Here is a 14,770-nt window from a genome sequence, read left to right as displayed (position 1 = left end):
TTTCCCTCTGTGTATTCTACTCCTTTAAGCTGCTGCCCTCTCTGTCTCCCTCTTCCACACTGACCATTGCCCCATATAACATTCAAACTCACACTCCACATGAAACTACAGCATATTCATTAGAGAAGATTATTATTATTATCATTATTATTAATATATGAGAAGGCAGACATGGTGGCAGATCATTGTGTAACGATACAACACTGAAGCCAGTGTAATACTGTCCTCACTGCACTTTTCAGGGAATATATTCCACGCCAATGTATCATGCTATTTTAAACTTCATGTACTGTTGGTGCACTGTGGCCCTGCAGTAATGTGATTGATGTATTTATAAAGCGCTGCATTGGTTTGTGTGTGAGAATACTGCATATAAGTGTGTTTGAGCGTGCATATGCCATGGTGTATTTGACGGTGTTGTCCCCTTTCATTATCATGCCAGGTCAAATACTTCCTGTGGCAAAGTCTGCTACCGTATAGCACTCGTTTTATCTGTGTGGCCAGTCATGGTATAATTCTTTAAGCACGCAAATAATCTCTAAATCATTTCTATTTGAAATATTTCAGTCATATCATCTTAAAAATCTCATGAGAGTAGTTTTGTCATATAAGATATAGTAATATTTGGTTTAAAACCAAATATTTCTTGTTCAAATTTGTGAATTCAGTACATTACTGGTTTTAGAACTAAATCAGCAAACTTTCCCCAAGATTAGCTGTTACGCTGCGTCCGCTCCCCACCTCCAGCAGCTCCCTGTGATGACTCTGTCAAAGATGTCCCACTGACAAGCCTCCCTACTGTATGTAAAGTCCAGGTGAGTTCCCAGCCCTGTCTCAGCCAGCCTGCCTCTCCCTGCCCTGCCCTGCCCTGTGTGCTGCTGCTGCTCACTGACCTTCCTGTCTGTGTTTGGCTTCATGTTGCTGCTTCAGCCTGTCTGATTCTGTGTGTCTTTCCGTGTGCTGGCTGACTGCACCTTCAGGACTGTCTTACCTCTTTGGTTTTGCTTTGCCTGGTTCTTCAAACCTGACTTTCAAGTAGATGTATCTGGTGCCATCTGCTGGTCTTTGAATGAATAACCCTCCAACTTTTTTGGTTAAACAGCAGGATGGTCTGCACGGCATGACTGGATTAAACTCATGCTATGCATCATCTGCTTCAGATACATTTGCATAGCGTCTTCATCACCGGGTGATTAAGTCATACAAGACATTATGAGTGACATTAATCCTATGAGGTATGCATGGAGCAGAGTTTTAGAAAGTCCAGAAGTAGCCAAAGGTCTGCTTTTCATAATACATATGTTAAGAAGAAATGTAAGATATCAAGTTTGCAAGTCTGCAAATGTACAATAAATGCACATGTAAATGCTTAAACATATATATATATATATATATATATATATATATAATATTTGCACGCAGTAGTTCATCTTCCTTCCTCTTTCTCTTTGCAGAATAAGCACCGGAGCAACTTTTGATACCAAGACGGCAGTAGAAGGGCATTAGACAAGTGCCCCCTCCCTCAGCCCTATGTGAAGACAGTGTTATTATTGCACTTATTACCTTTTCTGTATCATTCGAAATGTAACGTGGCGAACCAGCCTCATTCTAAGCCACAGTGACCAGTGTAGATGCAGTACACAAAGAGTCTGGTGACACAGAGTCTGGCTTCCATTTCTCTACAGTACATGTCTTCTGAAATCTTTTAAATAATAGTTCTGTATTTTTATTTCTCAATGAATGTATTCTTTCTTTGTGACCTGTGTTGAGGAAATGCCACATGTTCTGAAGACTCTCCTTTTGATACTGTGCGAAGCTGATTTGTGCCTTTTTTTTAGAAAGTTGAGATGGTAGAGGGTAATGACCTGTAATAAAAAGCTCCATGAAAAAAGCAGGATGATGTAGGAAGAAAAATTCAGTCAGTGGCAAATCTGAAACAGTTAAGATTCCCAGCTTTCTGCCAGAACAAAGTCACACTTGCAACATCAGTCCCCCAAAGCAAGAGCAATGCAGCAGAATTTAGTCCAGTAATTAAAAAACTAGGTGGCTCATGTTTCTTTGTACTGGACCACACATTTTCCTTTCCTACAACCTTGATTCCAAAAAAAAGACACTGTAAATAACAACATAAACTGTGCAAACAAGCTCTGTTTACTAACAGCGGTTTTATGAAGCATTTCTGAGCCCATGCAGTAATATTCTTTGTACAATCATGTGCTTTTAGGGATGTCACAATCCTCCAAATCCACAATTCAATATGACTTTTGATTTTAAGGTCAGAATTAGATTTTTCAACCAACAGATCATTGGTTTTATGACCTGACCACTGTCATTTACATGGTAAAATTCTTTTTTAAAAAGATCAACTATGCTGGCTAGGCTGGGTCATTGGATGCCGCAATTTGGCGGGGATGGAGAGAAAAAAATACTGGGAGAATCATCGATTCTGCCTCTGATTTCAGTTGTTGAAATTGGATGCTCATTTCGATTTGTTTTCAATTTAATATTGAAATTACACCCCTCTGTTTTACAAAGTGGTGAACCTTGCCCCATCCTTGCTTGTGAATCCTGAGCCTTTCGATCAATCATGATACTATCACTTGATTTTAGGAACCCAGGGGTCTGCAGCCTTTACGATCAAAAGAGCCATTTTTTGCCAAAAAAGGGGGGGAAAATCTATCTGGAGCTGAAACTATTAAATGCTCTCTTTTTCCTGAAGACTTTTTTTTTTGGCAGCCATAGCTTATGGAGACTCAAGAAGACAAACCACCATCAAAAATTTAGAGGAAAAGACACTGAGCCATAGACGCAGTTTTTGAAATTTGGTGTACAACATACTGCAATAGATTTGAGTTTTGTGCCCAACTCAAACTTTTATAAACCTTCTGCTGACTTAGTTGAGATAAGTTATTATTCTTCCTTTGATAGATTTATAGTAAACGTTAAAGTTAAAGAAACTCAAAAAAAAAATGTTTTTCAAAATTTTGTCACAGTTAACTGTGAACCTGATTTGTTACTACTATGTTGCCTTAAAATTAAATGGTTTACACTATAATACAACATTTTGGGGTTTCTAAAATTCAAATATGAAATGTATCTAAAGCAGAAAAGTAAATTATCTCAACAAAAGATCAGTAGTTGGTAAAACTTTTTCAAAACTACAGAATTTGACATAGGCTCAAAACTGCTGTACTGTGTATGAAGTAATGTTGACTTGAAATTTTAAGCTGTCTCAACTTTTTCATAGACCTACAACAATGAAACATGAAAAATATGTTTAAAAAAGTAATGCTATTCATATCCATGTCATTTTTTGTGCCATTGGAGAGGAGCTAAAGAGCCGCATGTGGCTCTGGAGCCTCAGGTTGCAGACCCCTGAGTTAACCTGTTTACCTGTGGAACATTCAAACAGGTGTTTTTTAGCATTGCACAACTTCACCAGTCTTTTGTTGCCGCTGTGCCAACTTAAGTGAAAGATGTTGCTGGCATCAAATTCAAAATGAGCATATATTTACAAAAATCAGTGTTTTTAATTGAGTAAAAAAGGGTTAGAAAATGATCACATTCTAACTTATTTATGTTTCACACAGTGTCACAACTTTTTTGGAATCAGAGTTGTGCTATTTCTGTATCAGTCATATTACTTTCACTTTGATCTCTGTTTGCTTACTTCACTTTAAGTTAAGGACTCAAGTTTGGTCTTTAGTCCTGCAGTTGGAGTCAAAGTGAATGCAGTGTCATATTTAGCCATTAGATGGCACTATGGAATACAGAATTACCACACACGGGTGACATCCATGTGAACATACTGATATCATCTGCTCTGTTACTACTTGTATAATGTATGTGTTTTTGATTATTGCTATATTCCTTTTAAATTTACAGAGTATTAATTATTTCTGACAGAAAAGAAAAACAGGACGGGTTTGTTGTCAGCCATGCTGGCACATCCAGATCACTGCCAAAATTAGATTTCAGGACTGCCACAAACACAGACAGCTGTACCTCAGAGTCATTTGTTACTCTCTGCAAACATACCAAAACGTTGATGGTCCAATTTTACATTAAGACTTAGAAGACTGTGCTTCAGGTTCATAGAAGGGTTATTGTTCCCTTAAAGCACCACTCTCAGATGATGAGTTGAACTCATTTTCTACTGTTCCACTTTTCAGCAATGTTACTGGCAAGTAAATACAGAATCAACCACACAGACTTTTTATCTGAACCTCAGAGGTCACTGAAGGCTCTGATACCTCTTCCTTGTTGATCAATGTTCAATAAACATGTTAAAATATTCTTCCTTCTTTATGTATCAGATTCTCACATTTTGTGATGTCACTCATTTTGAAAGATAATGTCACTTATCACATGGTTGATTTATTCCTTCTTTGAGCCAAACCATGACACAATGTTCTGTGTTGTTGTTGTAGTATAATGGCACATTGCAGGATCTCAGGTTTTATCAGAGATATTCAATTTGTGCATTTTTATTAAAAGCCATATTCTACCAGATAAAAAAGGTACTGGTGCTCAAATTGTAAACATTTGGATACGCTCAAAAATACCTTCTGGAAAAAAAGATAAGTTGGTAACAATGTGATAGGTCATTTTCTGTCTGTAGTAAAGCCCTTCTAATGGACAATACAGTGAATGTGCTGTTTATTTATTCTGCAAAGAAAGACTAAGAAAGTCTTGTGACTGTTTTTTTGCCTGTGAAAGAATACATGAAAGTGTATTGTCTGTCTGTTTGTCTGACTGTTGGTCATGTAGGCAAAGGAATAAATGAAATAACACCAGTCCAACTGTGTGTGTTGTGTCTCTCTTTTAGTCTACGCTCTTTGGAGGTGAGTTGAGTGCAGTGTTTAAGACAAAAATTCCTTACTTGGCATTCATTCCTCATCCATCACTGATAAAGACTAAAGTCCAAATCCCTCACTCTGTGACCTGGGGTCCATTGTTCAGCAGGATCAATGGGTAGAACTTATCCTGATGATTGGACTGCTCAGATTTGGTGTTCCAGATCTGGTTATCTGCAACTGGCCATCAGTTATTGACAGTTCAAACTTCAAACTGCCTTGTCAGTAATCTTGTAAGTTAAATAACAAAGTGAGGGGTTTGAGTCTAATCCCCACATGCTGTCTTCTGCCCAGATGTATATGTCTCTACACAGCAACCCTGTTCATTGTGTCTGTCAGGTCCCAAGGTGAAGAGGTGAGAGTGTCCGACTCCGATAACAGCCGTCACTGGTGCGGCATCTCCATGATCCCGACCACACCCACAGATGCCAGCGGAGATGCCGACTCAGAGCCCGGAGCTACTGTCAAATCCCTCATTAAGTCCTTTGATACTGTTGGACAGAGTGAGCACCGAGCACCTCAACACACATACATATAAAAAGGGAATCCCCACACAGCAGTGTGACCGTAGAGGAGAACAGCTGGTGAGATCTCCAGTCTGGATGTCTGTCATTTCTCTGTAGGGAAGGCATGTACAGTTGTGTAGGCCTGAGTGGCCTGAGCTGACCTCAGGGCAGGTTGCAGGCTTTTCTCTATTTTTGTCTGTAGAATCATTCGACACCTTTAAATAATGAAATCTATGACTGATAGCTGTATCCTCTAGCCCATGAGTAGATGCATGCTTCCATATTCAAGTTTATTTGGTTAGCGTACGATAGAAAGGAGATAGACCCTACTTGAAACTGGTCACTGGTCTGTTGATTATTCTGGATAATTAGGTCATAATTTCTTGAAAGAGACAATGCTGTTGAATTTTCAAATGTTTTATTTTTTTGTTTGTTTGTTTGTTTGTTTTTGCCACTTTCACCACCACAAGCAGAGTGCTATCTAGTTTCATTGTATTGGAGTGAAGGCAGATATCTCAAAAACTCACCCCAAAACAATCTAGATAGTAGGGTACACACAGTTGTTACCAATAATACTAATTAAGCTTCCCTTCCTTTTAGGTCAAACAGACTCAGGGTGCTGCAATTTTTGCATGTTGGCTCATGGAAAGAGTCTCTGTTACAATAAATGGAAAGGGACCTAAATAAATGTCATTGGTATCAGCTGTGTTGACTCTACTATTTAATACCAATATGGCAGCAGTGGGAAAAAAAAGTCTATAGCACTACAGGTAAGAGGAAAAATGTGTATGTTTGATTTTGGGGTGAACTGTCCCTTTAATAGCATTAGTTATAGCAGCACAATGAAAATCAATGTTCTTGTCACGCGTTCTCAGCAAGTTCAGCAAGTATGCTATCATTTTAATTTTATAGCACATTAAAGTCTCAGCTATGAATGTAACATGACAAGAACAATCTGTACAGCTGTTTCACTGCTGGTGTCAATGTAAGACAAGTTTCAGAATTAGTTTCTGATCACACATTTATCGACAAAAACTTTTTATTTAGCAAAAGACTTAACAAATTCTGTGTTCAATTTTGCATTGACACAAACAGCAATTAGATTTTCAAGAATATTATTTTATTAAATCAGAAATATACACAGTGACCCATATTTTGTTCCTGCCATTTACATACATTACAGATGCAGAATGCTATTAACACCTCTGAATGTAACATAATGCAGTCCGGTACAACACCATCACTAATATGACCTTAATGCTAAACATCTAATTTGATTAACATCTCTATGACAGTCAACAAAACCTGAACGTTATAGGCATAATATGAAAGTAGTCATAAACTGTATTGGTGTACATTAGATTGTTCAGGTGTACCTAATAAAGTGGACACTATATAATCCAAGAATAAATAAGCAAGAGCAATGGTGCGTTCCAATACTCATACTACCTTGCTAAAAATGTTCAACTGTGTCTCATCATATTTTGTTGATATGCAAGCCACCATGCTTTTCTGGCTATTCTGACCCACAGTCCTCTGCGCAGTGGAAGATGCATCATAAAGACTTAGCCCTACATGGAGCACAGGCAGATGGCAGCTCATTGGCTTCATTACAAATCGCATACCTTTTCTTTTTACTTACAAAGTAGTATGTCCCAATGCAATGCATGCACACTGCGTGCAAAAGTACATAGTTGCAGTTTGTACTAGAAGTAAAAATAAGATACATGCAATTTGGAATGCTGCATACAAATCTGACTAAAATTACTACAAACACATTTCAGTGATCAAAAAGTATCTGAAGTTCGATACATCTTTGTTTTTTTGCTCCTGGTTGTAAATATTATAGTTCCTCATTTGCAATAATTATTTTGACGTCTTAGAATCAATGTCACAATTATGTTCTTGAAATGAAAATGATATTTTATGCTCTTTTGGTACAATAATCAAATGGTTTATTATCTGGTCTTTCAGATGGACCAGGCCACACAGTTCAAATGCATTCCACTCCTAGAAGTCCGCTCAGTGGGATCCCGGTACGCACCGCACCTGCTGCTGCTGTCTCCCCAATCCAGGTATTCACCAAGATATTTTTCATTTAAAAAAAAAAAGACCTTGTGTAAGTGAAATTGTTTTGGACTTTGATATGATATGATTAGATTCCTGTTCTGTTTTATGTTCTTTTAGAGGCAGTCATACATAAAGCCACTATCAAAGACATTGGAAAAAAGGATCAATCATGGAGAATTTTCTCATCAGTATGGTATGTAACAGAGATGTGGTTATAAGTGGAGAGCATGGTGTTTAATTTACATTTATAACCATATTTCATTTTGCAGTCACACACTACTTTTAGCTCAATGAATAACCAGACAATGAGTCAGTGCTTTTAGAAATGAGTAATGCTGAAATGTCAGATGTAATTAGTCCTTCAGAAGGTCAGATGAATGCATGAATAAAGGTATGCTAACATCCGACCACCGTTGTTTTTTTATGAGAGTATTTTTAGGATTTTGTCCTTAGAAAGGATGACAAAGAGAGCTGTGACTGAGCTCGTGAAAATGTCTGCATCGGGCGTTCCAGCTCCTTCCTTGACGAGTTAACTCAGAAATGTACAGTAACTCAGGCATCAAATTGTTGTTCAGAAGTGATTTTTGAAGTGCTGAAGTTTTTAGCAAAACAGCAGATGAAATGATTGCATCACTGCCCTTATATTAATTCACTGGCTGCCTTTTCTGAGACTTCAATGACCATTTTCTTCTCAAGTGTGTCTTTGTACAGACAGTGGTTACAGTATTCACTTGTTCTGGCAAGACAGCAGCCCTCAGGCATGGTTATTTTGAATGTTTTGAAGACCAGGCTGGAAACTTAACATAGCGGAGTAAATCCAGTCTGAATCTCTGGACAGTACAGTAACATCTCTCAGTAGGTCGGGAAAAATCTGTATCTTTTTATAATCATTCCAAAATGTGCACGCTTTAATTTGTTTTCAATTTCTATTTGTTCCAGTTCTCTTTTAATGCTCTGTTCTGCAGTCCTACTCCACATTAATGTTGTCAAATGTACTTTAAAAAATATATTATGATCCCTCTGTTTGTCATTCATTCATCACATTCCTTTTTGTTTCCCTGTCTTTCCTGTATCTTTCACTTCCCCAGATAAGTTGTCGGGTTGTGGGGAAGACCTGAAACCCACCAGTCTAATGAGGAAGAGCCCCTCTCTGGAGTCTGTAATCAAAACCCCCACCTCCCTCAGCAGCCGCACAGGATCCTTCAGCTACAACCGAGGCAACAGCAAGCTCAGGTGGGCCTACTCATGTAATGTTGTTGTCCAATAATTCACTGTCAGATGGATATTTTATACAATTAAATAAAAAATAAAAATAAAGTGACCTTCGAACTGGTAAAAACATCTCAGCTTCCCTTTCCTTACTACAGAGTAGTAAACATCTGTTTATATAGTGACTTCTCTTCATTCAACATCTTGGTTGCTTATAACTCATAGGAAACCAGACAGAACTGAGAAACCGGTTTTGTTTGTCTTTAACACAAATGCAAACCTGTTCTGACCACCCAACACTGCAGAAAAACAAACAAAACAAACATGTTAATGAATCATTTAGTCTCATACTGAATTTCAAGACTGATTTTATAGCACAAGAAAAAAGAAAAGAAAAAAAATCGGTGTGAGGTACTGGTATTCCACTTTTTTGTGAAATGTGAAAAAAACATTTTACCACTAATTTTCCGTTTATTAGGAATTCAATGTCAGAATTAGTTTGAGATGGAGTTTTTTTGCTGTTCAAGAATGAATTACCAGGAAAAACTGTTTCAGCTCTGCACTTTTATGAAGCAGAAGTTCCCTGTTAAAAGTATTTATAACAGGTTTTTGTGTTAATATTACTTTTAGCATCCTTGTACGCCTTTTAAGTAACAACCCATTGTACTGAATTGTACAGTTTTTCATATTGAAGGTCTAGCTGAGAAACAGGAGTTGCACCAAGTTTTTTCCAACAGTGTTTTGTGACACATAGTTTTGCATCACAGTACCTGGAGTTTCCCCTTATCAGAATGGGAAAAAAGACAAATGTTAAACAAACATGCTTTCATCTTCTGACCTCACTGGCATTTTTCCATACAGACCACTCTGCCCTGCTCTGTGTACACATGAAAATGACCAGTCTATTTAGTTAGACTCATGCTCGGCTACAACTGCAACAGACAGTGTTTGAGTTTAAATATGTGTCACTGGTTGGTTGGAACAGTTGGAACAGTCAAATACATCAACCTCAACACCCTCATATATACTGTTGACACTGATACACACTGCACTTAATGATCTGTAAAAAAAAAAAAAAACATGTCTGTCCAGCCTCACCTGTTCCTCTGGTATCATGACAGTATTGAGCTCTTTGTTCTGTATTACAGTATCATTATCTGGTTGGCTGGCTGGCTCACTTGTACCCCAGAATCAGAATCTGCTTTATTGGACAAATATGTGTACACATACAAGGAATTTGACTCTGTTTTTTTCCAATTCATTTCCATTTTTTTCATGTACTTAACAGAAATAGAACAGACAAAACAGCTTACAACAAGCTGATCAAATAAAGGTAAAGAGTAGACAGGATGATTATGTACACAAGCATTTGAAAAAATAATTGTGTATATATAAATATGTATGTATACATGTATATATGCAAATACATAAGAAGCAGCAACAGCATAAACATAAACAAAAACTATATACAAGTCAAGCGTTTCTAAGTTGTAAACTGTGCAAATATTGTAGTGCAAGGAAATGTATATTGAATGATTTATTATCGAAATGCATGTTACTGTATTGCAGACCTTGACACAGGCCTTTTCTTTCAAAAAGCAGATCAGCAGCAATATATTACTGTATTTAAAATGGTTTTAGGGGTTATGATAAAGCTACTGTATCACTACTGATAAACACCCTCACACACACACGTGCATCCTGCTTTTGCCATGTGTTGGGACAGGGTCTTGCTGCTTTTGGCCTTGCGGCCCTTCAAACAGAGAAGTAATGAATTTAGCAGCAGAGCCGCTGTGACGTGTGAAATGTTTACCATGCTCAGAGCAATGACCGTGTCTCGTGGTCTTCCCATGGCCTCGGCTCCAGCACAGACCCCAGGGAGCAGACCCTTTGAATAATAATGTAGATAGGCATTTAACCAACATGTTGTACCCCTCGTGATTTCTTTTTTCTATTCCTTGTGTTGTACAATAGTGCTGCCAGTATACTGTAATCAAACATTCAAGCTTGAGCCCATTGAGTTAGAATGGCAAAATTAGAAGAGAGGCTAAAAACAGATTCTGCTTAAGCTTTTACATCCCACACTAAAAGCCAGGCTGAACCCTCTGAGCTGTGTATAGTTGTAGTTGGCTTCTCTCCAGAGTAATCTTGAGTCAACTCAACACAAACATACTGAACTGCAAAGACGCTCTGAGCGTGGAACGATAATACAAGATCAAACTACAGAGTTCCCCTTGGTGATGGAGGAACCAGGAAAATAAAGTAAAAGGAGTACCAAGGAATTGTACAAATTGATTATTTTGATTCTTCAAAACTGGAATTTATTTTCATTTTCTCCATCACTGTACATGCTAAGCAGGCCATTAGACAGTATCAGCCTAGTCGTATTTCTCTTTTAGTTATGCCTCTATGTCAAGGTTTTAAGAGTTAGAGTTAATATTAATATTACATATATTATTTGGATGCTCAATACAATGTTTTTATGTTGTATCATGAACCAATACTGCTGTTTCTATTTTCAGACATTCAGAATGAAATTGAAATGAATTGTATAAATGTATAATTTGCACTCGACTGTTTTGCTTTTTCTTCCTTGAGCTTAAAATAACTCCATGATGACATGATGACAGTGCTGCTGACAGGTCTCACCCTGTTTTACTGTGACACATCTCTCTTAACAGCATGTCACTCAGGTTTAGTTAAGTATTTTACATGATAGTTTAGGCTAATGGACTGTAGACTGTATGTATTTTTTACTTTCCTAATCCAAACAAAATAGAAAGCAGTAAAAAAAAACACTTCTTTTGAAAATTATATATTACAATAAGATCAAGGGAAGGAAACAAACAAGATGAGCAAGAAATGAGCAAGAACATAACCTCCAGGTTCAAATCAGTTTCCATTTGATTCATCATCAAGACAGCTACCTTTATTATCATAGTCTTTTACTCAAAATTTGAAAGATAATTAAATAAATCAACTAATAACATTGGAAGTTTCAGATAAAGAATTATCAGTATCCTTTCCCACTTTGCAGACATTGATTTTCAGTGCCAAACAGAACTGTGCACATCACAAAACAACTGGGCAGAATGGTAGCATTCAAGTCACATGTGTCTCATGTAAAGTCAGGTCTATCAAATTTGTACTAAAGTCAACCATAAACCGTTGAATGTATTCTCTGAAGGAATACACCAATTTCCTCCGGAGTATATATTTGATGAGTAATCTCAATCAAGGGAGCTGAGGGCTTTGGCCACTTAAAACTTAAGGTGTATTCACATTACTGGTGACACAGCAACAAAACAGCCAAACATGGCCGGTTACTCTGTTGCTGAGAGTGGGGCTTGCCCAACTTTTGTTTGTAGCACATCACGCCCAATGCACAGTGACAAGCGCTGAATATCAGTTTCTGGCTTCCACTGGAAATTAATTGTAGCCTGTTGCTGTGTTGTTGGTAGTCTGAAAATTCCATTAGGCTTTGTGCATGCACCTGCACAACTGTCATAAGGGAAATAATAATTTATTATATGAGACTAAGAATATGTAGATTGAAGTTTGTTTGTGGACGTGACAATAACTGAAAAGTTTTAATGAGGTAATCAAACACTACCCTTATCATACTCCAAGTGACACACAGTGACTGTCCCTCACTCTCTTTATCTCTCTCTCTCTCTGTGATTGCGGTACGTGTTTCCCTGGTGACAGTGTGGAAAGAAAGGACCCCTTGGCTGCACTGGCGCGGGAGTATGGAGGATCTAAGAGAAACGCTCTACTGAAGTGGTGCCAGAAGAAAACAGAAGGCTATCCGGTAGGGATCAGAGGCCAGAGACCTCTCTCAAATACAGGGCGGGCTCCGTTCAGTTTCACACCCTGCTTTTCTCTGCATCTTTGTCTGACACTTTTATTTTAGTCTCACACTCTTCAGGTTTTCATTTAAAAGTGAGATGACACTTTTATATTGCATGGATGCAATATTGGTCTGTCTTTGCCCCCAGGTTTGTTAGTTATTTATTTTTTTCCAGCCATCACTGAGGTGTTAGACTGAAGTGGCATATTACTGTGTTTGCGGACACACCATTCACCCACCTGTCGTCTCACCAGGGATATGAAATCACTATGGCACGGACGTAATGGAAACAATGAAGCAAAGCACCAAGTGTTACAGACACACTGAGTTTATACATGTGTGTGTCTTTATATAGCGCTCCTTGTTTTTATGCATGTCTATTTGTTTATGCATTGTTATTGTGTCCCCATCTGTGTTCCCTGTGTCCATGGAGCCAAGTGCTGACAATCACCTGGCTTAGCTGCTCCCCTAATATCCCGTTTAAGGAGCCCATTAAGACCAGTGGGATTAGAGATTTGCCCATGTAATCATCATGTTTATGTGTCAGCATGCCAGCTAGTTAATGCTAAAACTCTTAGCACCAGGGAGACTGGTCCCAGCCGGCAAACTTAGGAGGAAGCCCTTTCAGCATTCTAATAGAAGTTTAATTATAGTTATAAACATAAATTACTCCATTTCTGTTTGTTTTGGGAGTCAGATATTGCGTAGCTCTGGCTTGACCAAGTATGAAAAGGCGTGGGTGATAGCAACGGTTAAAAATAGAACCAGCTATTCCCAGGGATAAATGGTCCAAGTAATTGAATGAGTTGTCAGATCAATAGTTCCTATTTCTCCGGCACAATGCTGCTTACTGAACTTTGAGTCACCCTCCCTTGATCTGAGGATGGAGGTTACATGTTGTATGTGTTGGTAAAACACACAGCCAGTACTCTGTGATGGAAATATCTGAGCTGATGAGATAAAATGCTGCTGACCAACAGTCTGATGACAGCTGTATACAGACTGTCACAGCTCAAATTGTTTGGAGTCACACTCCTTTGTTTGATATGGATCTTCGGGCAGTGTGCTTAAAGGTGCTGGCTTGTAATGGAAGGTGACTGGTTCAGTTCTTGTATCAAAATGCCAACTGAGACACTTGCTAACAATAAACTTAATTCGGCGATTAGGTAGAACACAAAGGCTTTGAGAAAACTTTAAAATAATATGGCTAATAATAATGCAGGGCATATTATTATATATAAATTCAAATTGCTAAATAAAAAAAAAGTTTTTAAAAAGATGTTAAAAGGCTAAAGAGAGTGAAGTGTTTAGGTAGTTTACCATGAGAAAGAGACCCCACACCCATCCCTGCTGTGCAACTTGCCTTGGGGAAGAGCTCCAGCTTAATGTTTTGGTGGTCATGTGTTGCGTTTTCATGCGTGTTAGTATGGATGGAGATTATTTCTGAAACATGGCTAAAATACTTGTCTGGAAAGATTCTAATTTGAAAACATGGTTTGAAAATGCTACGTGACATCTTTGAATTGCTTGTTTTATCTGACCAAAAGTGCAAAACCAAAAAATGCTCAATTTGCTGTAATATAAAGCAGAAGAAAGCAGAAAATCCTGGCATTTGAGAAGTTGGAAGCAGAGAAGGTTTGGAATTTTAGTTTGTTAAAAAAGTTAAATACTATTTACAATTACTTTTGTACTGATTGATTGATTATTCAATGTTATTATTGATTCTTTGTGTAAGCAACATTATAATGTTGCAGCTAGTTTAGATGGACCAGTTTTAGAGTGGTGCTATTATTATTAATAGGGTAAAAATGAACTATAATATTCATACATTTTATTAGTGTATAATCACTTGAAAATCAGAATATGTTTTTGTTACCTTAGAATAAGCTGAGGGTGCGGGTCCTCTTCCATGTTGTACCACTATATTTTTACAGCCGCCCAGAATGGATAGATAGGGCCTTACTTAATTATACTATTGGAAAATGTAAATAGTTATTTTCCATTACTGCATAAATTTAAATTGCTGTTACTAAATAATAACCCAAAGGGAATTAGAAATCTCAGTTCAGTTCAGGACAGTTGGGTCTAGCAAACATGAACCCTTAATAGAGCCTCATTCCCATTTAACTATGGAACCTATGATCCGCTCTCACAAAGGGCTTAGCAACACAGCGTGATTATTTGCAAGTATCAGGAATGCAGTAAGAAGATTTGGCTTCTAGGAGTTTTTCAGTCTGTGAAATAATCAATCCCCTCCTGGAGTAACTGTTTGAGCTGTG

At 37.8% G+C, this 14,770-nt stretch overlaps 1 protein-coding gene across 1 annotated transcript in view; it reads left to right on the top strand.

The window, feature by feature from the left end:
* The window catches only part of specc1 (sperm antigen with calponin homology and coiled-coil domains 1), a 94,065-nt gene that overhangs the window by 57,480 nt on the left and 21,815 nt on the right, over positions 1–14,770 (top strand). The window contains exons 8-12 of the mRNA XM_084730803.1: positions 5,196–5,359; positions 7,337–7,437; positions 7,550–7,625; positions 8,521–8,665; positions 12,350–12,452. Coding sequence (XP_084586929.1) covers positions 5,196–5,359; positions 7,337–7,437; positions 7,550–7,625; positions 8,521–8,665; positions 12,350–12,452 — 589 coding nt within the window. The remainder of the gene's footprint in view (positions 1–5,195; positions 5,360–7,336; positions 7,438–7,549; positions 7,626–8,520; positions 8,666–12,349; positions 12,453–14,770) is intronic.

The sequence above is a fragment of the Lutjanus erythropterus genome, chromosome 11 (genome assembly GCF_056507025.1).
Source record: "Lutjanus erythropterus isolate fLutEry1 chromosome 11, fLutEry1.hap2, whole genome shotgun sequence".
NCBI lineage: Eukaryota > Metazoa > Chordata > Actinopteri > Lutjaniformes > Lutjanidae > Lutjanus > Lutjanus erythropterus.
Note: the sequence above shows the minus strand (reverse complement) of the source record. Positions and strands in the feature narration are given on the sequence as shown.